We start from the raw sequence: 21,479 nt of genomic DNA, 5'->3' as shown, positions 1-21,479 counted from the left end.
GGCGGCGGAGGGGCGTCCCCGTGAGTCGCGGAGCCGTGGGCGTGGGGGAATCGCCTCGGGGACCAGGCCGGCGCCGAGGCGGGAGCCACCGTGTCCTCGCAGAGCGACGAGGCAACCTCGGGCCGGGAGCGCGGGCTGGGCGCAGCGGCGTGAGTGCGGCTGGCGGGAAGTCGCGGAGGCCGTGCACCTGTTGCCCACTCCCCGAAGTGCTGACCTCTCCCGCGGATGACCACGGTCCGCTCATAACACTGAGGAGGTTAGTGAGCGCTGAGGCAGCCCCGCGTCGCGCGTCACCGTCTGTGTCACTCCCTAATCCGCGACAGCTCTCGGTCCCCTTGACGTCCGGGAGCCGCTCGTTTGTGGAGGGCCCCTCAGCTTGGGTTCGTCTGAGGTTTTCTCATGATTGGTTTCAAGTTACGCTTTCGCGGCTGTGTCCTCCTCGGCGCATTCCGTCGGGAGACGCAGACGCTCTGGTTTAGGAGCCGTTTCCTTTGTACGTTATCAGCATCTCGTGGGGCAGGGGCTCTGAGACTGTGGAGATACCTTGCTTCTCATCATACTTTCTATCCCTAATTTTAGCATCCGTAGGTGGGTGTTTCCTGAAATACTCTTTTCCGTTTGTGTGTTTTGATTTGTTTCTTGGTGGCTGGACTGTGTGCTGAGATAATTATTAATGCGGTATTTACCAAATTATTTTTCTGTTTCCATTGCATGTACATTTATTAGTTGGAATTCTGCTATAAGAAAGACCCTTCCTTTGTTGCCACGTTTCTGTTTGTTGAGTTGCTTGTTTATGCTAGTACAGATATTTTAATTTTATTTTTATTACATGGTTGTAATTGATTGCTGTCACTCATCCTGTTGCTTGGATTGTCCAGACTGAGGCATTAGGAGCCCCCTCACCTTGGCTTCTGTCCTCCTAGCGTGTCCCAGCATTCTGGAGCATTTCCTTAGTTTTTGGCACTACAAGAAGTTCCAGGTTCATCCTGTGCTTTTCCTCTTGACATCGCCCGGAACCATTCATTTCTCTAAGTGGCCCTGGTTCCTTCTAGTTTAGGAGGTGTGTTTAGAAGCCAAGATCCGGGTACTAGGTAGTCTTATTACTACTGGGATGTCGTTGCTTCTTGGCTTTCTCCATGGGCAGAGCGAGGAAACGTGTTTGTGTACACCATGCACATCTATATCTATTTCTATGTCTGTGTGCCTGTGTCTGTATTAAAAACGGTGAGTCTACACTGCTTCTAATCCAGTTCTACTCCATCAGCACAGGGTTCACTCTACTTTCCTTTACCCTTATAAACCTGTCTCCTCTTGTCCTCACTATATTTACTGACTTAGAATACACATAAATATCCTAGATCCTAGAATACACATTAAGTAGTTTCAGAATTGCCAATCCATATTCCTGTGAAAAACTAACTTACTAACTAGAGTATAATATTTATGTGTAGTTTTTTTTTTTATCCTCAGAGTATATAGCCAAAATACTGTTTTCTAAAGTTGCTTTAGTGTGTTTACGTTATTCATTTGTAAAAAAAAGTTAGGTTCACTTGTTTCTATTTCAAGTCCTTAATAATTTTAAGTTTTTCGTGTTTTTTTTTTTTTGCATGTGAAATATTTATGTGGTTCCAAAGAACCACATAATGCAGATAACAAGACCGTTCGACTTCTCTTCCATTTTGTTTCTCCTTACTCACTTTTTTTTTGGCAAGTGTAGATTCAGGGGAAATAGCACTGCCTGCCCCTCATTGTGGTGGTGCCCCTCTCCCCCAGCAAGTGCCAGCGATGGAATTAAGATCTATCCACTGCTAATCTCTCATTTCAGGTTTTAAAAATGGTTGTGGCTACTCTTTGGCAGTCAGCAAAGGAAGGATTTTCCCTTTCTTAGGATCAGGGTCACAGGCCCATAATTTCCATCCCTTGGACCCATTTAAAGAGTAGGGGTACAGAGTTTAGCTCTTGTGGCCCCAGTGGGATTCCAGGGAGTGCCAGGGGTAAGTCCCCTGTCCTGAGTACAGAGCAAGTGAACTACCCTTTGACTGGCCTTCAAGGCCCATGAAATATTTTATAAGCCAAGGTCATTAAGTATGTTTATGGGCACCAGTAAGACAACATTCCTTTTTTTTTTTTTTTTTTTTTTAAAAGATGACCGGTAAGGGGATCTTAACCCTTGACTTGGTGTTGTCAGCACCACGCTCAGCCAGTGAGCGAACCGGCCATCCGTATATGGGATCCGAACCCGGGGCCTTGGTGTTATCAGCACCGCACTCTCCCGAGTGAGCCACGGGCCGGCCCAACATTCCTTACTCAAAGTAGATTTGGGTCCTTCTGCATTGGAAATGGTGGGGCTCATCTTACTGGTGGCTGAATGGAAAGTCAAGTGCATCTGAGCGGCAGTTCTACAGAGGCAGGATATAAAAAGAAACGGCTGTTTTGGATGTCTGCCCAGTCAACATGCCTGAATGGCTTGCTCATAAGTGTTTAGTGACTTGTCATTTAGCCTTGACAAATTGTCCTTTTGTGTAAATTTTAGAATCTGCAATGCTTATGTTTTGTTGGGGTCATGCAATGCTTTTTCCAATTAAGCGCTAATCAAATGTTTATTCTAAAAAAATTGCCCTGTGTTTTCTTTAGGCTAGTCAAGTGAAGCAGTGAGAGTGGAGAAGGAACAAAGAAACTTGTAACTGGTTGTGATCAATTAGCTGGGAGGGTTTGTTTGTTTGTTTGTTTGTGGCTGGCCGGTGTGGGAATCTGAACCCATTACCTTGGGGTTATAAGGCTGCTCTCTAACCAACTGAGCTAACAGACCAGCCCTATTAGCTGTGACACCGCTGCACTCAGACCTGCTGCTCCACATTTTTAGTCAGCCAAACAGAGGTGTGATTAATTCCCCTGATGCACCTGCAGACCGGGTAGCCCATGGTTGCACCTCTGACTGGCAGTTGTGGTGAGGGATAGGGTGATTGCACACTCCTCTCCTGTTATCCAGGGGGTAGTTGCTGCAGCAAGCTTGCTGGAGAGATGGGGTTCCCAAAATCTACACCATCAGAGCAAGGCACATCCTTCTGCAGAGCCTGTCATGCTTGGAATGTTCTCTGTCTCCCGTATAGCTGCTTTTCAGATGACCTTAGGACTCACCCTTTGTCTTGAACCCTTTTCCTCTTAAGTATGATGCCAGCTGTCCTAGCACTGGCAGTCTCTGGCCATGTCATAATCTATGTAGAGATTAATCAGGGTCTTTTGCCAACTGGAAGCGCCAACTTCCGCACCTCTTCCTCTGCTCTCTCCCGCTGTGCTCTGCCTCCTTTTGCCTGGCCGGGCTGTATGCTCAGGGGCAACATTGCCAACCACTGCTGGGTTTGGGGTGAGTGAGTTCCAGAGCTGCCCCGCACTCCACTATGTTGTTTGTGGCATCATCTTAACACCAGGGGCACAGTCAAGCCATCACTGATGACCAGACTGAGGCTGTCTGCTTTATCCACTAATGAGATGTGTCTCTCGGATGAGGTCTCTACTGCCTGCAGGTCTGTTTGGAGACTGCAGGTTTTCTCTGTGTGGGAAATCACGACCTTCATGAAGAGTTGTTTCCATCTTCCTAAAACCTAGAGACTTCCAAGTGCTTTTCAGACTTGCCAGATAAACTTACTACATCCTGTTAGATCAAAGAGGCTACAAATCTCAGTATTTTTATATTTATATTTATATTTTTTATTTTATTTTAACTTCTCAATATACATTGTAGTTGATTTTTGTGTCCCTTTACCTGTTCCTTCCCCCCCTCCCCCACCACTGTTGTGATTGTTGTGTCTTTTTCCCATGACCCTTTATTTGTTTGTGTGTTTATTTATTTATGTTTAGCTCCCACAAATAAGTGAGAACATGTGCTATTTCTCTTTCTGTGCCTCACTTGTTTCACTTAATATAATTTTCTCTAAGTCCATCCATGTAGTTGCAAATGGTAGTATTTCATGTAACATTCCATTATGTAGATGTACCACATTTTCCATATTCACTCATCTGATGACGGACATTTGGGCTGGTTCCAACCCTTGGCTATTGTAAAGAGTGCTGCAATGAACATTGGGGATCAGGTATACCTTCGACTTGATGATTTCCATTCCTCTGGGTATATTCCCAGCAGTGGGATAGCTGGGTCATATGGCAGATCTGTCTGCAATTCTTTGAGGAACCTCCATACCATTTTCCATAGACGCTGCACCATTTTGCAGTCCCACCAACAGTGTATGAGAGTTTTTTTTCTCTGCAACCTCGCCAGCATTTATCATTATCAGTCTTTTGGATATTAGCCATCCTAACTAGGGTGAGATGGTATCTCAGTGTGGTTTTGATTTGCATTTCCCAAGTACTGAGTGATGTTGAGCATTTTTCATGTGTCTGTTGGCCACTCGTATATCTTCCTTTGAGAAATGCCTATTCAGATCCTTTGCCCATTTTTTAATTGGGTTACTTGTTTTTTTGCTGTTAAGTTGTTTGAGTTCCTTGTATACTCTGGATATTAATCCTTTGTCAGATGTATATTTTGCAAATATTTTCTTCCACTCTGTTGGCTGTCTTTTCACTCTGTTGGTGGTTTCTTTTGCTGTGCAGAAGCTTTTAGTTTGATATAATCCCATTTGTTTATTTTTCCTTTGGTTGCCTGTACTTTTAGGGTCATATTCATGAAGTCTGTCGCCACTCCTACTTCCTGGAGTGTTTCCCATATGTTTTTTTAAAGGAATTTTATAGTTTCGGGTTGTATATTTAATTCTTTAATCCATTTTGAGTTGATTTTGGTATATGGTGAGAGGTACGAGTCTAGTTTCATTCTTCTACATATGAATATCCAGTTCTCCCAGCACCATTTGCTGAAGAGGCAGTCTCTTCCCCATTGTGTAGGCTTGGTGCCTTTGTCAAAGATCAGATGGCTGTAGGCGTGTGGGTTGATTTCTGGATTCTCTATTCTATTCCATTGATCCATGTGTCTGTTTTTATACTAGTACCATGCTGTTTTGGTTATTATAGCTTTGTAGTTTAAAGTCAGGTAGTGTTATGCCTCCAGCTTTATTTTATTTAGCTCAGGATTGCTTTGGCTATACATGGTCTTTTGTTATTCCATATAAATATCTGAATAGTTTTTTCCATTTCTGAGAAAAATGTCATTGAAATTTTGATGGGGGTTGCATTGAATCTGTAGATCACTTTGGGTAATATGGACATTTTCACAATGTTAATTCTTCCGATCCTAAGAGCATGGGATATCTTTCCATCTTCTTATTTCCTCTTTAATTTCTCTCAACAGTGGTTTGTAGTTCTCTTTGTAAAGATTTTTCACATTCTTGGTTAACTTTATTCCTAAGTATTCTATTTTTTTGGTGGCTATTGTAAATGGGCAAACTTTCTCAGTATTTTTAAAATGAGAAAATCAAAGTGATAGGATGCCTGCCTGGTGCTGATCTGTTGCCTGCTCGGGCAGCAGGCCTCCAGACCCCACTTTCTCCTAGAAGACTGTGAACACCGTAGGCAAAGCTAAGTTGACATTGGGTCTCTCCCTTCTCTGGAGTTTTCTCCTGCAGCTCCCCAGAAGCTTTGTGTGGTTCCTTTTGAAAACTGGGTGCTTGCTAGGGACATTTTCAGGCTGACGGACAGATTGGGTCCAGACTTTGACTCTCGTGTTTAAAGCTGATTAATCGCAGCTGCAGGGCTCCTGGGATCATCCCTTGGTGAGCTCTGTACAGAAGCAGGGCAGCAGCTCTGTGATGGGGTGAGAAGGAAGGCCCACCCATGGGCTCCTGAGTGCCCTGAGATCTGGTGCAGTTGACTGACACAGCAGGGTGCGAGCTGGCTCCTCTCACTGCTGGACGGAATGAGTCATTTGCCATACATTTATTGAGCTGCTCCTGTGTGGGCAGAGCTCTGGGGAGATGCCCATCCCAATCTAGAAAAGAGGTGAGCGCCATCTGCCTGGCCTGGCGCCTAGAAGCTGTCACAGAAGGTGGCCCTCAGAGTCCTGAAAACCTAGTGGGAAGGAACCTCACCAATAAGGGGACGAAGGGCATTTTAGGCAGAAGTGGCATGTACCCAGAGACAGAAATACAAAGCTCTGGGCCTGCTGGGAGCAGCTGGAAATCCAGGGGGGGCTGTGGTGGGTGACACGGGCCAGGCCTGTCCTGGGAGTGTTTGTATACAGTGCCAAAGAGATTGCGCTTTACTTTGAAAATAAAGGAGCCATGGGCAGATTTTAACCAGAACAGTATAACATGATCAGATTTCTGTATTCGAAGAGTAACTCCTGTGTGACCGACGAATTAAAGAGGGTAACCTGGTGGCAGGGAGCCTGTTCCAGGACCAGGTGCTACAGGCGGTCCTCAGAGGACCTTGCAGCCCTTGGCCTGAGCCTCCTTTGCAGAGAACTGTCGTAGTGACTCATGAGCACCGTGAGAGAGGCTCTGAGTCATCAAAGGTAGCAGTGACGTCGGCATCATTTAACATTGTGTATTTGCCAGTATTCCAATTCTTTCCCCGTGAGTGTGTACAAGTATGTGTGTGGCCTATGTGTATGATGTTTCTGCTGCCAAGACTATGCCAGACAGTAGGACTCACTATGGCAGACACGAGGGCAGTGGCATTGTACCAGTTTGGGATGGGAGGTTAGGAAAGATTTCCAGAGCGATATTTGGGATAAGGTCCCAGTGACAAAGAGCCTGCCCTGTGGGTTGGGAGGAGCCTTCCAGGCAGAGGGGCAGCTGCAGCCCAAATGCTAGTCGGGGATTCCTTGGCACGTCCCAGATTCTGAGGGAATGTGGCAGTGGAGCCTTGGGGTCCGGTGTCTTAAATGGAGTGGTAAGCCCTGGCTAGGTGTTTTTAAAACACGTTCCTTTGGCAGCCATAAGGGTGAGTGCGGAGCAGAGAGGACAGTTCAGGTCCCTTGCAGTGCAGGCACGGGGCTGAGAGACAGCAAGGAGTCAAGGCCCATTCCACAGGCGGGATGCCAGTGCCACTGACTGGGTCAAGGGAAGCCAAGGCTGAAGCGTGGGGTGGTCGCACTCCAGTGGTGGGTGGGGACCCTGTTGGCTCTGGCAAGGGGTGGTCACGTGGCAGCTCCAAGGAGGCCGAGGTGGGCGTGAGGGCTGGGCAGGCTCCACCCTGGCAAGAACGTGCCTCTGGGACCTGCTGGCCAGTCCTCTGGATGGGGCCTGTGTCCTCTGCAGCCCTCCCACCCCTGCTGACGGTTCATATCGGTGGGCTCAGCCTGGCCATGTCCTGTGCCCTCTCCCTCTGGGACTTGGGACTTTGCATGACCGTCCCTCTCGCGTGCAGAGGCACCCCAAGATGGGCCAGGCCTCTTTTTGCTTCCGCAGTGGTACCCTGTACACGTCCCAGCAGGCTGAAGTGTGGGTGCCCATCCCCCCACTGGAGCAGAAGCTCTTGAGGCCGCACAGCGTCCATGTGGACACCAGAGGAGGTTTGTGGTGGCCGCTCGTGTCTAGGTTGAGCTCATACTTGGACCCTAAAGGGCTAGGGGGTTGCTAGGGCCAGCCATAAAAACTATCATATTTGTCATATAGGCACTCATGAAAGATCCCCCACGTGAGGCGCCAGCAACGCAGGCCTGTGGCTGAGCCCGCGCATCAATTTCCACGGTCTGTGCCACCTTCATGCGGGTTGGGTGTGGCTCACTGAGCCCCAGGTGCTACTCGCTGGCCCTTTCCAGAGAAGTGTGCCAGGCCCTGCCCTGTGCAATCCGTCGCTCTTAGGGAGACCTATTCTTTCAGATGTGAATGCCAGTGCAGGGAAAATGCGTGCTTCACCTGAAAGATGGCCTAGCTTTTTCTGCATGAAACGGACAGGCCACACGCTCGACTCTGCCTTTGTGCTTGGCGCTCCAGCAGCCCCCCATGGGGGGAGTGGCTCTGTGTCCAGTGGTGGCATGGCCCTGGCACAGGTCCCCAGCTTTCTCCAGGCCAGCTGATCACGTGCTGCTCCCTGTTTCACTCCATGTGTTCTAAGCACTGCTCTGCTGAGCTCAGAGAAGCCAAGGTGTTTCCGCCGTCCACTGGGCACCCAGCACACAAGATGTGTTTTCTCCTATAAAATGCACCCTTATCATTTCTTTGGGCCTGATGGAATATTTTGGGATTCTCCAAATGCTGGCCAGATCATTTTGACAATTTCTTTTTAAAATTTTTTTCATTTTATTACCAAGACATTATAGTAATAGTTTTGATTGAATAGCTAATTTTTTGTTGTTGGTTTTTGTTATTAGTAATTTTAGGAGGGAAATGAACTTTATGTCCCTAAGAGGTGGCATTCTTGCTGATGTAGAGAGTGGCTGCTGGGTTAAGAATTCTAGAGTTAATGTAAAAAAAAACCACATACACAACAGAAAAACAAAACCCTTTGTTTCTGTTCCTGTTCGGGAGTTTTATGTGTGTGAATGTCTGCTCTACATTGACCTAGGTGGAGGCACGATATCGCAGTGTTGTCTTCAGCACCTTCGGGATCCTATTCACCTTCAGAGCCCTCTTGCAGGGCCTGGGTGCTGCCTCTCACCCAGAGTTCTCTCCGTGGATGTGTACTGAACTGGTGAGTTGAGATGACCTGAGACAGTGTGGTTTTTTTCCTTCCTAAAGAAGGCGCACTTATGAACCGTCAGACACACTGCATTTTTTTGGGTGATGGTGATACACACCCTCACTGCCAGACACCCTCCTCCAGTCTCTGACCCACCCTTCTGGAAGAGCCCTTTGTGGGAAGTGTGTCATTCAAGTCATTCAAGTGTGGTGGCCCCTGTGCCCCGGTCTGCACACCACCTGGCCATGCCACCCCAGCACCAATGGCCGCAGGTCGATTTGCATAAGTCAAGCCTAAGGGTCCCCACCTATGTGGTTTTGTGTGTCAGAAACCACTCCTTCTCTGCCAAGTGGTGGGACCAGGGCCTGACCAGGTGAGGCAACAGTTTGTAGCACGCCCTGGCAAGGAGCAGGCCCTCAGGCGTGGTCATGGCCACTGCCAGTGCCTGCCCTATGTGGCTAATCATTGGCAGATACACAGAGATGGGAGTGAGATTTTAGATACTTGTTAACGATTTGACAAAGTAATTCATTGTTGTTGAATCTAATAATAAAATATTAGACTTGTATATTGTATATCTTCATTTTTTCATTTCGTTCTTTCTAGTACTTTATTTTTATTGTTTCCCTAAACTATCAGTCCGTGATGGATTGGAAATGAAAGAACAAAGGAACCTGCTCCTAGGTGGTGGATCTAGCAGCTGGAGTTCTGCGCCCAGAATAGAGTGTGGGGTGGGAGGGGCCTGGTTCTCAGGGGCCAGCCTGGATCCAAGTCCTAGCTCAGCTACTTACAAGCTCAGTTTTCTCAACTGCAAAATGGAGAGTGTGTCGTAAAGCTATTTTATAGGACCTAGCTCTGTGGGCAAGCAGACCATGTTTCCTGTCTGTCCTTCCTCTGCTTCCTCTGCATCCTCTGCATTTACTGGCACCATTCCCCCTGCAGTGGGGTGAGGACAGGGTAGGAAGAGTCCTTGGCTAGGACTTGAGGTCTGGACCCAGTGCTGCCTCGAGGCTCTGGGCCTCACCTGCTCCAGAATGCAGAGTGTGAGACGGTGTTAGCCGTGGATGGGGGTCTGAGGTGGGCCTCATGGAAGAAGAGTGGGAGCCCCTCACGTTTTGCCAATGTCCTCCTTCTCTTTGATGTAGCCGTTGCCATGTTGCCACTGTGCTCGGAGCAGACCCTGAACGAGCTGCTGAGTCGCAAGGAGGAGGAGTGGAGGGCGCTGCGGGCCCACCGCGCCCAGCTGCAGGAGGCGGCTCTGCAGGATACGCAGAGCCGGCTGCGGGAGGCACAGGGGGAGCTGCGGCGCCTGCAGGAGGACTTTGTCTACAACCTCCAGGTGCTGGAGGAGCGGGACCGTGAGCTGGAGCGCTACGACGCCGCCTTTGCCCAGGCCAGAGGGCAGGAGGAGGCCAGGCAGGCCGAGGTGAGCGAGCTCAAGATAGAGGCGGCCAAGCTGAAGCAGGCGCTCGCCAGAGAGGCCAGGCGGGTGGAAGAGCTGCAGCAGCAGCAGCAGATGGTGCTTCAGGAGCACCGCCTGGAGCTGGAGCGCCTACACAGGTGAGGGGTGGCATCGCGGGCCAGGCCCCAGTGCCACCTACTTCCCCGCCACATGCTTGTACTGCACCCTTGTGCCGGCTGCACACTCCAGGCTGCAGGGCTGGCCAGTCAGTGGCTACTGAATAAGTATTCATTGAGTGACTATAGACAAGACCAGGCCTGGGGTGTCTTTTTCTGGGTTTTGACACAACTCTGAAATTAGTGGAGATTGGCTTAAATATTTGGAATTTGTTTCAGCAATTACAAATCTATATTATTATTATTATTATTATTTTTTTTTTTTTTTTTTTTTTTTTTTTTAAAGATGACCGGTAAGGGGATCTTAACCCTTGACTTGGTGTTGTCAGCACCACGCTCAGCCAGTGAGCGAACCAGCCATCTGTATATGGGATCCGAACCCGGGGCCTTGGTGTTATCAGCACCGCACTCTCCCGAGTGAGCCACGGGCCGGCCCCAAATCTATATTATTTTAATAGAACATATTTAAGCTTATCATTATTTTAATGTGAAACATACGTTAATTTCAAAACGAAGGCCGGCCAGTTAGCTCACTTGATTCAACCAGCCAGCCAACAACAAAACAAAACAGAAAAGGAAATGTGCTGACTTCAGGCAAGTAGACGTAGGAACCTACTGCATCCATGCGTGGGGTCTTGTTGGCCAGGCCTGTGGCGCTCACCCCCGTGTCTGTCTGTCACGGGTATCCCCCTCAGCTCTGCTCTACTCACCGACCATGGCATTGACAGTTTTGACAAGACAGTGAGAAAGAGAGACATGGCAGGCTTCATGTAAAAAATCTTCCACCACTTCCCCTGCCCTGCATCTCAAAAGTCACACACGTGTGCCATGGCACATTAACAGCAACACTGTGTCTTCCCACCGGCCACTCGTCCGCATGTGCGGTGTGTGTACACAGACTGTCTCAGAGGGCACGCTGCAGGTTCTGCCTGCACCAACCAAGACTCCAACTGTTTTTCATAGTCACATGTTCTAAAGTCAGCAGCACTTTAAAGCACCTAAAACCACAAACGTGATGTATTCTTACTTTAGAAAGTGCTTTCTTATAGAAGGTCATGAGGCGAAAGGTCAGAGTGCAAGCCGTGGCACGTGTCCTGCTGTGCTCCCTCCAGGCCCTGGCATGGCCTCCACATGCTGCTCGGAAGCTCGCTTCTGCACTTCCTGGTCTGTTTTTGGCATCTTTTCTTTGTGTCAGTGTGTTCAGTTCTGCCACAGCCTTTGAACAGCCACCTGGCCCTCAGCTATGTGTGCTGGTGCCGTGCTCAGAAGGGTCTCAGGTGGGCACGAGCTGGCCCTCAGGACAGCGTCAGGTGTTCCCGCTCAGCAGGGGCCTCTGAGGCAGGGCAGGTGCAAGCAGAGGAGGCCCATACTGCTGGGCGCAGGGACACTCTGCTCAGAAGCTCTTGATCCTCTGAGCCAGTGTCTCCAGGGTGCCTGCAGCACATGCACCCACCACAGGAGTCACTCGGGGAGCCCAGGGTGTCTGTGGTCCCATGGTGTCCCCAGTGCACGTGGGAGGGTCCAGTCCTTTGGCCCAACCAGCACTGCTTGGTCATGTTCACACCCATGTGCCACCTTCCCAGGTACCGAGGAAAGGGCTAGAAAGTTGCACTGGTGCTCACCTTCTCCTGTGGGGGGAAGGTCTCAATAAGCCCCCACCCCCAGGAGGGACGTCGACATGCAGGGGCTCCGCAGCTTCACTGAGGGCTCACGGGCAGGTGCGCGGACACTTCAGCATGTGAGCCTGGTCTGCCTCCGCCACGTGCTGCCTGCACTGCTCTCTTTGAGTGTCTATGAAATCCTTGTGAAAGTGCTTTACGGTATTTTGTGAAGTGTTTCCTCAGGTCTTTTGTGCATTATTTTTCTCCAGATCTGGGGTGTTTTCAGGCAGACTTTGTCAGTCCCACACTCTGTGTCTGTCTGTCCTGGGACTCTGACGGCGTGAGTGTTAGATCCTGTATTACTGTCCCAGGTCCTTGGGCTCTACTTATTTCTTGCTCTTCAGTTGCTTTTCTTTCTGCTGTTCTGTCTTCAAGTTTGCTGGCTCCTTCCTCTGCTGTGTTCATTCTGATGTTGGTCTGTCCGGTGAGTCTTTTATTTTGGTTATTATGCTGTTCAGTTCTCAAATTTCCATTTGATTTTTTGTTTTATCTTATTTTTCTTTGGTGAGATTTTCTACTTTTCCATTTGTTTTATTAAATTGCTTGTTGAAGCATTTTTATGACGACTGCTTTAGAGTCATTGTTACATAATTTCAGCATCTGTGTTATCCTGGGGTAGCAGCTGTTGATTGTCTTTTCTCATTCAGGTTGGGACTTTCCTGGTTCTTGGTATGTTGAATGACATTTTATTGTATCCCAAACATTTTGGGTTTTAGGTTGTGAGACTCTAGACCATATTCAATTTTCGCTTTGCAGGTGGTCACCCTGTTCAGGTGGGGTGTGCGGGTCCAGTTGGGTGGAAGTTCTGCTGCCCCCAGGCCCTATGGAAGCCACTCTTGCAAAAGTGCAGCAGCAACCCCACATGTACCGCACACTCTGCAAACATGTGCCTTTGGTGCGTGTGCAGTGTGGCTTTTCTTAATGCTGTGTTTTGTCACTGCAGTGACAGGAACGGTGAGATCGACCACCACCGGGAGCAGTATGAGGATCTGAAATGGAGGCTGGAGAGGAAGCTGCAGGAGCTCGACGGGGAGCTTGCTCTGCAGAGACAGGTGGAGTCTCGTCCCTTCCGAGTGCCTGCCCGCCTGCCGCTTCAAATCTTAAATTACATGGGGTGAAGGAAAAGATAAGCATTTTGTTCATTGAACATGTTATCTATGGGAGTAAAAGTGGAATTATTGGGCAGATTTCCACACAGGGATGGTCTGTAGGGAAATACAGGGTGTCTAAGTCTTCCTTTGTAGTAACTCCCACAGTGTTCTCTCTTCTCATGTGTGAGTCACGGCTCCAGAGAAAAACCAATGAGCGATATGTAGAATGTATGACAGGAGGTTGATTATGGGAACCCACTTACATTACTGTGGCCAGCAAGGCCCACAGTCTGCCATCTGCAAGCTGGAGAATCTAGAGAGCTGGTGGTGCAATCCAGTCTGAGTTCAAAGACCTGAGAACCAGGGGAGCCACTGATGTGTGTCCTGATCCAAGTCTGAAGGCCTTAGAACCAGGAGCTGTGACGTCCAGGGCAGGAGGAGACAGACATCCCAGCTCAGGCAGAGACAAACTTGCCCCTCCTCACTTTCCTGCTCTGCTCAGGCCCTCAACAGATTGGACGGCACCCGCCTATCCACACTGTGGAAGGCAGACCTTCCTTACAAACTCTCCTGACTCAAATGTTCATTTCTTGTGGAAACACCCTCACAGACACACCCAGAAATGTTTTTTACCAGCCCCCTGGGCATCCCTTCGCCCAGTGATTTGACACATATAATTAACAATCACACCTTAGAAATAGTTAAACATTTCCTTCTTTATTTTAGAAAAAAGTGCTATTAAAAAAGCTTCAGTTAAAAAGAAAAAAAAAAAAAGGAAAAATAGAAAAGCCTGACTTATTTGCTGTAGAAGAGTTTGGAAGTCACATTATGGTAAACTATATTTCCTTCAACAAAACAATGAGTAATTATAGGTTTAAATATAGATGTTGTCACCAAATTTCTCCTCAGTGTTCTTGAAACTTAGCCCATGCCTCCAGAGACTCAGCCATGCTGGCGCTGGGCTAAGCGACACCGCATAGCCCTCTGTCTTGGCGCACACATGGCGCTGCTACATGCAGGGTGCAATGAGGAGCCGGGGCATGAGCGTGAGCTCTTGTGCTCCTCACAGCAGGGACACAGTCGCACCGTCTGCTCCCAGTGTTTTGGAGACTCATGCTGCTGATCCTAGAGCAGGAGCTGGACCTGGGAGTCAGCCTTGCTGGGTCCCCATTTCTGCCTCTTCCTAGCAGAGTGATGCCGTGTGAGCCATCTGACTCTGAGTTGGCTCCTTTGTCTCTCGACGATGCATCACTGAACAGACGTGGATGGATGCCTGTGGTCATGGGCGCATCAGTTCCCAGAAAAGACCGAAACTTCTGGGCTCACGGAGCTGCTGTGCCAGTGGAGTGGGCTCTGCCTTCCCCACAGCATAGCACCAGGGCCCAAAACAGACGGTAGGATGGTGTCTGAGAGACGTTCTGGGCCAGCCAGCGCTGACAGGATGTGTGGACACTGGCCATCCCTCCAGCCTCGGCCTCACGCATAGCTGCAGAGGAGGGGCCGTGCTTGTGGCGCAGCAGGCTCAGTCGTCCCCAGCCTCGCACAGACATAGGCTCCAGCTGTGCGGTGCCCTTCGTGCCCCCTGGAGGCGCCAAGTCTGTTGTCCACAGCACTGCCACTGCTCAGAGCGCCCTGAGACCGTCTTAGAAATTACCTGTAGAGGACTTTCTTTTGGAGTTTATAGGGACCGAAGACTTTGTCCATTATAGCTGGATTTGACTTTAGGAAGCAGCTAGAGGTCTTTAAGCATCACGCCACAGGCTGAAGTGTATGGTCAAGAGAGACCCAGGAGGGCTGCTGGTCAGCGCAGATCGTGGTCCTGATAACTATGCCAAGGCCCAGGGTTCCATCCCTGTGCCGCTCAGCCACCAACAAAATAAACAAAACAGACCAGTGAAGAAGTCTGAGAAAGGCTTGGGGCAGTGGGGTTGGGGGGAGTCCTTCCAACCAGGGGGCAGGTGGGTGCACGGTGGCACTGGAGGACAGAGGCAATTCGGGGAGGTTGTGGTCGGCAGGACCTATGTGGCTCTGGGCGGCTTCTTGGCCCGTCCGTGTGCAGAACTTCTCCTCAGACCCAGCAGTGCTGGTTCAGGTGGACCCTCCCAGCCCCCAGACGTCTGGAGACATGTTTACGTAACAGCCCTGTCTCAGGAAGGGAGGGGACCTGATGTTTTATCATTGCAGCTTTGGCTGCTGCCAGAAGTGTGGGTAGCATGTGTAGTGTGGTTCTGGAACCGTCTGAGCCCAGGCCAGCTCTCAGGTGCAGGGTGCCTTTGCCTGAACGCTGTTCTGCCGCCCACGTCTCAGTGTTTTAATTATGAAGCGAGGGTCTTATGTGCTGGTCAGCTTTGTGGCTTCCTTTGGGCTGGTTTCCTGTCTCTCGTTTCAGAAGATCTTTCTGTCCGTTATTGACTTGCCAGAGGTGGAACTGAGTTGATGGGGTGGTGATTTTTCTTTTTAAAAAATGAAGTGTAAGATGATGGTAAATGAATTATCCTGTCTGATTTTTATTACACGTGTGATTCGGGCACATTGGATGTAAGGGAATTTTTTCCTTGTTATCAGTCAAAGGGTTAGAAGCCACCAAAAGGAAACTGAATGATTATTGATTTATTCATTTAACAAATATTTTTTTAAACATGAGCTACATGCCAGGAGCTCTGCCAGGCCCTGGAGTTGGGTGTGAACACCTGGACTTGCCTGGACACTGGCCCTCGCAGAGTGAGCTGATGCCGGGGGCGGGGTGCACAATTGACCTGAACCATAAGTGAAGCCTGCAGCTATAGCCTTTCTAAGAGTGTCACCTGCCATAGACACACAAGGCAGGAATGGGGCAGAAGTGCCAGGGTGGGGGTGGGACTCACCTTCTAAATAAAGTGGTCAGGAGGAGCCCCCAGAGAACACTAGAGCCAGACTCTGCAGTGGGGGGAGCGCTCAGCTGGAGGGAGGCAGGCGCCTGTGTGCTTGGGGACCCCAGGAGGCCAGCGTCACGTTCAGGAGGGCTGACAGTGGGATAGGCCTGGAGGGCCTCACAGGCCATTGTGAGGATGGGGCTTCGCTCCACGTGAGGTGGGGCACTGTGGGGTTGGGCAGAGCTGTGCTGTGAGCAGAGCTGTGCTGGATTGAGGGCTGAGGCAGGGTGGAGCGGGGAGCCCCGGCATAGCTGAGGGGTGGGCCAGGTAGTAGGGCCCAGATGGCGAGAATGGTGCATTCTGGATGCACCGAGAAAGGAGAGCAGGTAGACATCGGATGGGTCAGACAGGTGCACATGAGAGGACATGTCGAGTCCAACACCTGGTCTGGCCCTGAGCACCCAGAAGGGTGACAGGATGCCAGTGGGGAGGGGGTTTGGGAAGCAGATTGGGGGTGTGGCTGGTTAGGCTGGCATGAGGTGTCTCCTGGACGTCCAAGTGGACATGTTGAGGAAGAGTGGACTTCACTCGAGAGGGATCTGGGCGAGGTACAAGTTTGTTGGAGATGGGAGGGTACAGAGAGCCTCGAGGCGAAGATGGAGAGGCAAGGGCGGGGAGGCGAGGGCTGGTCAGCCAGCCAGACCGCAGGGTGGGGTGGGGTGGGCGCAGAGCGCGGCCAGCATGGCTTCACCTTTGTGCCGTGCGGTGCTAACGTGCCAAGTTCTGCTCACTGGCTGGCCGGAGAGGTCCCCGCTCACAGGCTCTGGTCAGACGTGGGATTCGTGCCCCCTGGTGGCCACAGCTGCCTGCAGGACCTGCTCCCCCGGGCCAGCCTGCCCAGCTGAAACCAGATGTCTCATGATTTTGTAGTAGTTAGGATGAGTGAATCAGTGATTTCCACGTTCTGACTCCGTTAGGAGTCACTCCTTTGACCCTCACGCTTCATTTTTCCTTTTAGAGGATTAAAAAAGCAAAATATGTATTTTCAGTTCTACTTTCTGTGCAGTTTCCCTGAGGCCCCCTGGCACTCAGGGGAGTGTGAGGTACACAGTGGGGCTGGCACAGGGCTGGTCCACCTGTCACTGCATGGACGTGCGGGTCCTCGCCATGGGCCGGGCCGCCAGAGGGGGCTTAAGTGGTGGCAGCAGATGTGGCCGTATTCTTAACAGCTAACCCTGCCTTCAGGTGATTGAGTGTCCGAAGTGGGTGGTCCTTGCGGGGGCTCGGTGGGGAGGGTCTGGGGTCCCTGTGCTTCTCATTGTAAGTCCTTGAGCAGTCGGTTCTCAATGTGGACACACTGGTGGCTTCACTCTGTTCAGGGCAAAAAGGGGCAGAACTAAAAAGAGAGACAGATCCAGACCCACAGTGGGAGCTGACGTTTACGTGAACACCGCAGACAGCGGCAGGCGCTGTAGGAAGAGCCCCAGAAACAGTGCAGCGCGTGGTTGGCTCTGCCCCATCCCCACCGGCCTCGGACCCCAGCTTCTCCCTTCTGGCACTTGTGTGGTGCCTCCTCATTGACCCTGACCCCTTCCCCTGCGGGGTCTTTGCTTGGCTGTGCTGTCCTCCTTTCACCACGAGCCCTTTCTGTTCCAGGAGCTGCTGCTGGAGTTCGAATCTGAGATGCAGAAGAGGGAGCATGAGTTCCGCCTGCAGGCTGACGACATGAGCAACGTGGTCTTGTCCCACGAGCTCAAGGTGACGGGGGCCACTGCCAGGTTCTGAAAGTTTTCCTCATCAGCACTGAGAACCTACACTTTTGCGTGGAGAGGTGACTTCCAAACTGGGAATTGGATGGTTCACACAGAGGCACATGGGCTAGGGTCTCGGCTGCACAGAGCTGGGCGGGGGCGGGGAGGGTTGGTGAGATGGAGGCGGAAACCTCTGCTCAGGTGCCCCAGCACCTGGTCAAGCTGCTCGGCACAAGGAACCGCCCTCCCTTCAGGGTAAATACCAACCCGACAATGGCCAGAGTGACGAGGCTGCTGTAGACTCTGCCCCTGTGGTCTGTCTGTGTTCTCCTGGGAGAGCCTTGACACACACCTGGAGGGGGCTGCCATTCGTCTCTTCCTTGTCCAGTGGAGGAAGCTGGGGCTTGGGCTCAGAGGCCCATCTGAAGCCGGCACGATGGTGCATGGCAGAGCTGGAACCAGAACCCCCTCCCAGGCACGGTGCTAGCTGCCTCTGCATGCACATGGCTCCAAACACCACCCCACATGCTGCCAGGGCACGTGAGGAACAGGCACGCGAGGAACAGGCACGCCTCACCTTGAGGGCTTAGGACAGGGCCAGCCTTGGGGCGGAGCTACAGTCACCACAGCAGGAGAGGAAGAGGAAGAGGGTGACTCCTGGTCTGCCCCTACCACCCCTGACTGGTCACTGCTGGGCTGACATCCTTTGTGGTTGGCGCAAGGTCCCTCCCCAGACCCCCCAACCTCCCCACAGTGCAGCAGCCCAAGGGTAGCCTTGGCTCAGCTGGAGGCCCCAGGGACCCTGGCAGGTGGTGGGTGGGCATGTGTGTGTTCAGAGTGACTGGGGCCCAGGCCAGGCAACCCCCAGTCTCACCTCTGGTCACAGACATCAGTCCCTCTGCCAGGCAGTGGCAGCCCGAGTCCATCCTGTCTCCACTGGCCCCAATCCCTGCATGAATGCTGCAGTGGTCTGCGCGCCCCCTCCTCATGAGTCCTCCGACCCCAATCCTACCCCTGTCAGCCAGAGCCCAGAGCAGTCTAGGCCTCAAGGCCACTGTGGGAACTTCTGAGCACCAAGCAGAGGGACAGCAGGTGGGGCATGCAAACACCCCGTACTCCACGCTGGAGTGGGCACTCCTGTCAAGGCAGGGGCACCCGAGGTGTCGGCTCCGCTTCTATCTCGATCTGCTGTGTGAGTTAGTTCAACTGCCAAACACCAGCCTATGGCAGAATTCACGACATGCAATTTACTAATAAGAGCAAGAGCCAAGTCTTAATGCCCGCTCTGTGCAGGCTGTTCTCCCATACACTTGTGCTAACTGATTTGGGAGCAACGACCATCACCACCATGTTTTCCAGACGAGGAAAGGGAGGCCAGAGAAGTTGTTTAAAAACTCACTGTGCCCGTGGGATCTGAGTGGGGTCGCCCAGCAGTGAGTCATGTTCTTACAGTCCAGCTCTGCGTGTTTGATTTCAGTATGCAGGTAGTACCCAAACTGTGTGCCCTGTTACCTGCCAAAGTGGAATTAAATTAGTCTGTTACGGTGATGGCCTTGGATGCACATGGGGCACCTGACAGGGCGAGACCTGGCTTCAGCGGGGTGCAGAGTCCCACCTGAGTTTCACCCCAGAGTGTGTGAGGATGTTCTCGCTGTTGTACTGCTTCTTGAATTTTAATTTTTCTCCTCTCTCCCAATCCTGATAAAATGGTAATGTGGTACCTCTAACACTTCAACTTGTTTCAATTACATCCTCATTTTGAATTCTTAAACCATCTCTCAAAAGGTTAAATTGCTGAACAAAGAACTTGAGGCTTTGAAAGAAGCTGGAGCCAAGGCTGCAGAGTGTCTGCAGAGGGCACAGACGGCGAACTCGGAGTTAGAGGGGAAGCTCCAGCGCCAAGCCTGGGAGCTCCGGGACCTGGAGGCCGTGAAGGATGCCCGGTGCGCCAGCCCTTCCTCTTGGGGTCCACTCCCTCTCCCTTTCCCTCTCCCTCGAGGCAAGTCAAGCGAAGCGGTGGGAGTGGAGAAGGAACAACGAGATCTGTAAGGCGTGTGCTCGGAGAGGTGTGAGCACCGCTGCCCCTGGACCAGCCCTCACTTGCTTTCTCCGCGCTATTTGTTTCTTTGTAGGATAAAGGACTTAGAGGGTAAACTTTGCTCTGTGCAGCTAACCAGTAAGAAGGAAGAGGAAACATTTAAAAGGAAGTGAGTATTTATTCTCCCAAGGCCATGTGGCTTCTGTCAGTGGCCCCAGGAATGTCAGGTAGAACTGGCCATGCGCAGCCGTGAGTTTACGGTCCGTGGAGCAAAGGCTGCCACTACTCAGGATAGTCTGGCCGGGAACTTGCTGCTTTGGATATGTGTTTATGCTCTTGCTCTGTTCTGGGTTTTCTCAGTGATATTTAGGCTTTTTGGTGTTTTAAAACTTAAAATTCTTAGAACCTAAGTTAAAAGCTAACTTGTAAAATGTAGAAGTTTTGTTAACTGGGCTACCAGTTCTGGACCACAGGGATACACTGTGTTGGTGATACGGTCACTTTATTTTTGACTTACTGCAGCAGAATAACTTTGTGCTCTTTGGCCCTATGCAAAGCACACAGACTGGGAAGAGCTGTGAGGAGTTGGGTATCTGTCTGCAGCCTCGGCCTGTAGCCACACTGCACTGGGACAGTACCAGGCTGCTTTGCAGACCCACTGGCATCGGCGAGAGGGCCGTGTCCTCCCCCAGCACCCGGCATGCTCCGCTGCAGAGGTGCACATCTGCGCTGTTTGATGAGACCTAGCAGCATGGGGCGTGGGGAGCAAGGGCCCCTGCATAGCCATACCATCGGCCTCAAAGAAGCTAAAAACAGCTCCTCTTTGTATGTTCTTAAGTGTACCTCCAGAATTTTTAAAATCGTGCACTGAAATAGTTGAAAATGATCATTTAAAAATAAAACTGTTCAGTTACTCTTTGAAACATATCTAGTATGATCTGAATACCATAGCAATTTAGCACCCATTACTGTTCGTTTGTTTGTTTGTTTTTAATAAAGATGACCGATAAGGGGATCTTAACCCTTGACTTGGTGTTGTTAGCACCACACTCTCCCAGTGAGCTAACCGGCCATCCATCCCTATATAGGGATCCGACCCCGTGGCCTTGGTGTTATCAGTACCACACTCTCCCGAGTGAGCCACGGGCCGACCCATAGCACCCATTACTGTTGATTCAAAAAAGTGCCTGGCTGGCCGTTAGCTCCCTTGGTGAGAGTGCAGTGCTGACAGCACCGAGGCCCGGGACCGATCCCTGTGCTGACAGCACCGAGGCCCGGGACCGATCCCTGTGCTGACAGCACCGAGGCCCGGGACCGATCCCTGTGCTGACAGCACCGAGGCCCGGGACCGATCCCTGTGCTGACAGCACCGAGGCCCGGGACCGATCCCTGTGCTGACAGCACCGAGGCCCGGGACCGATCCCTGTGCTGACAGCACCGAGGCCCGGGACCGATCCCTGTGCGGGCCAGTGAAAACAAGAAAGCAGAAAAGCACCCGAACCAGCTTCTCTCCACTAGTCAGAAGTTTTTACATTGTTTCTTTTTCTCTCTGAACTCTCTGTTCCATTCCACATCCTTCAGAATTTTAGGTGAATATATTTTTTTATGCTTGAAAAAATTTGAAATCAATCACCTGTAACAATGTGTATATTCATAAAAACTAAAAATAGTAATATTTGCTGGCGTCACAAGGTTCTAAGTGTTCAGAAAGTCTTCTAAATTGAGATACTATGATAATTATTAGTACACACTTTACAATACAGTATCCAGTGCTATAAAACTCAATAACTGTTAAGTAGAATATGAGGCGATTGGGGAATGTCCCTTCTGCTGGGACGAGTAGGGCATCCCCACAGCAGTTTAGAGAGCCTGGATCCCCTACATGCTATGGCAGCACCCCACGTGCTCCGAACCCCTTCCCTGTTACCTGCCAAAGA

General features: G+C 50.8%; 1 protein-coding gene across 3 annotated transcripts in view; it reads left to right on the top strand.

Moving 5' to 3' along the window:
• CCDC57 (coiled-coil domain containing 57) overlaps positions 1–21,479 on the top strand; it is a 102,447-nt gene continuing 80,968 nt past the window's right edge. The window contains exons 1-7 of one of the 3 annotated variants that reach the window (XM_063081079.1): positions 1–256; positions 8,458–8,583; positions 9,717–10,131; positions 12,754–12,862; positions 17,410–17,511; positions 19,290–19,447; positions 19,637–19,711. In XM_063081079.1, the coding sequence (XP_062937149.1) occupies positions 9,725–10,131; positions 12,754–12,862; positions 17,410–17,511; positions 19,290–19,447; positions 19,637–19,711 (851 nt within the window). In that variant the 5' untranslated portion in view covers positions 1–256; positions 8,458–8,583; positions 9,717–9,724. Of the gene's footprint in view, positions 257–485; positions 589–8,457; positions 8,584–9,716; positions 10,132–12,753; positions 12,863–17,409; positions 17,512–19,289; positions 19,448–19,636; positions 19,712–21,479 lie in introns of those variants that run through there. The other 2 variants (XM_063081080.1, XM_063081081.1) reach the window with 2 other exon arrangements.

Source organism: Cynocephalus volans, chromosome 16 (assembly GCF_027409185.1).
Source record: "Cynocephalus volans isolate mCynVol1 chromosome 16, mCynVol1.pri, whole genome shotgun sequence".
Lineage (NCBI taxonomy): Eukaryota > Metazoa > Chordata > Mammalia > Dermoptera > Cynocephalidae > Cynocephalus > Cynocephalus volans.
The sequence above is the reverse complement of the archived record's forward strand: the minus strand, read 5'-3'. Positions and strand labels throughout refer to the sequence as shown.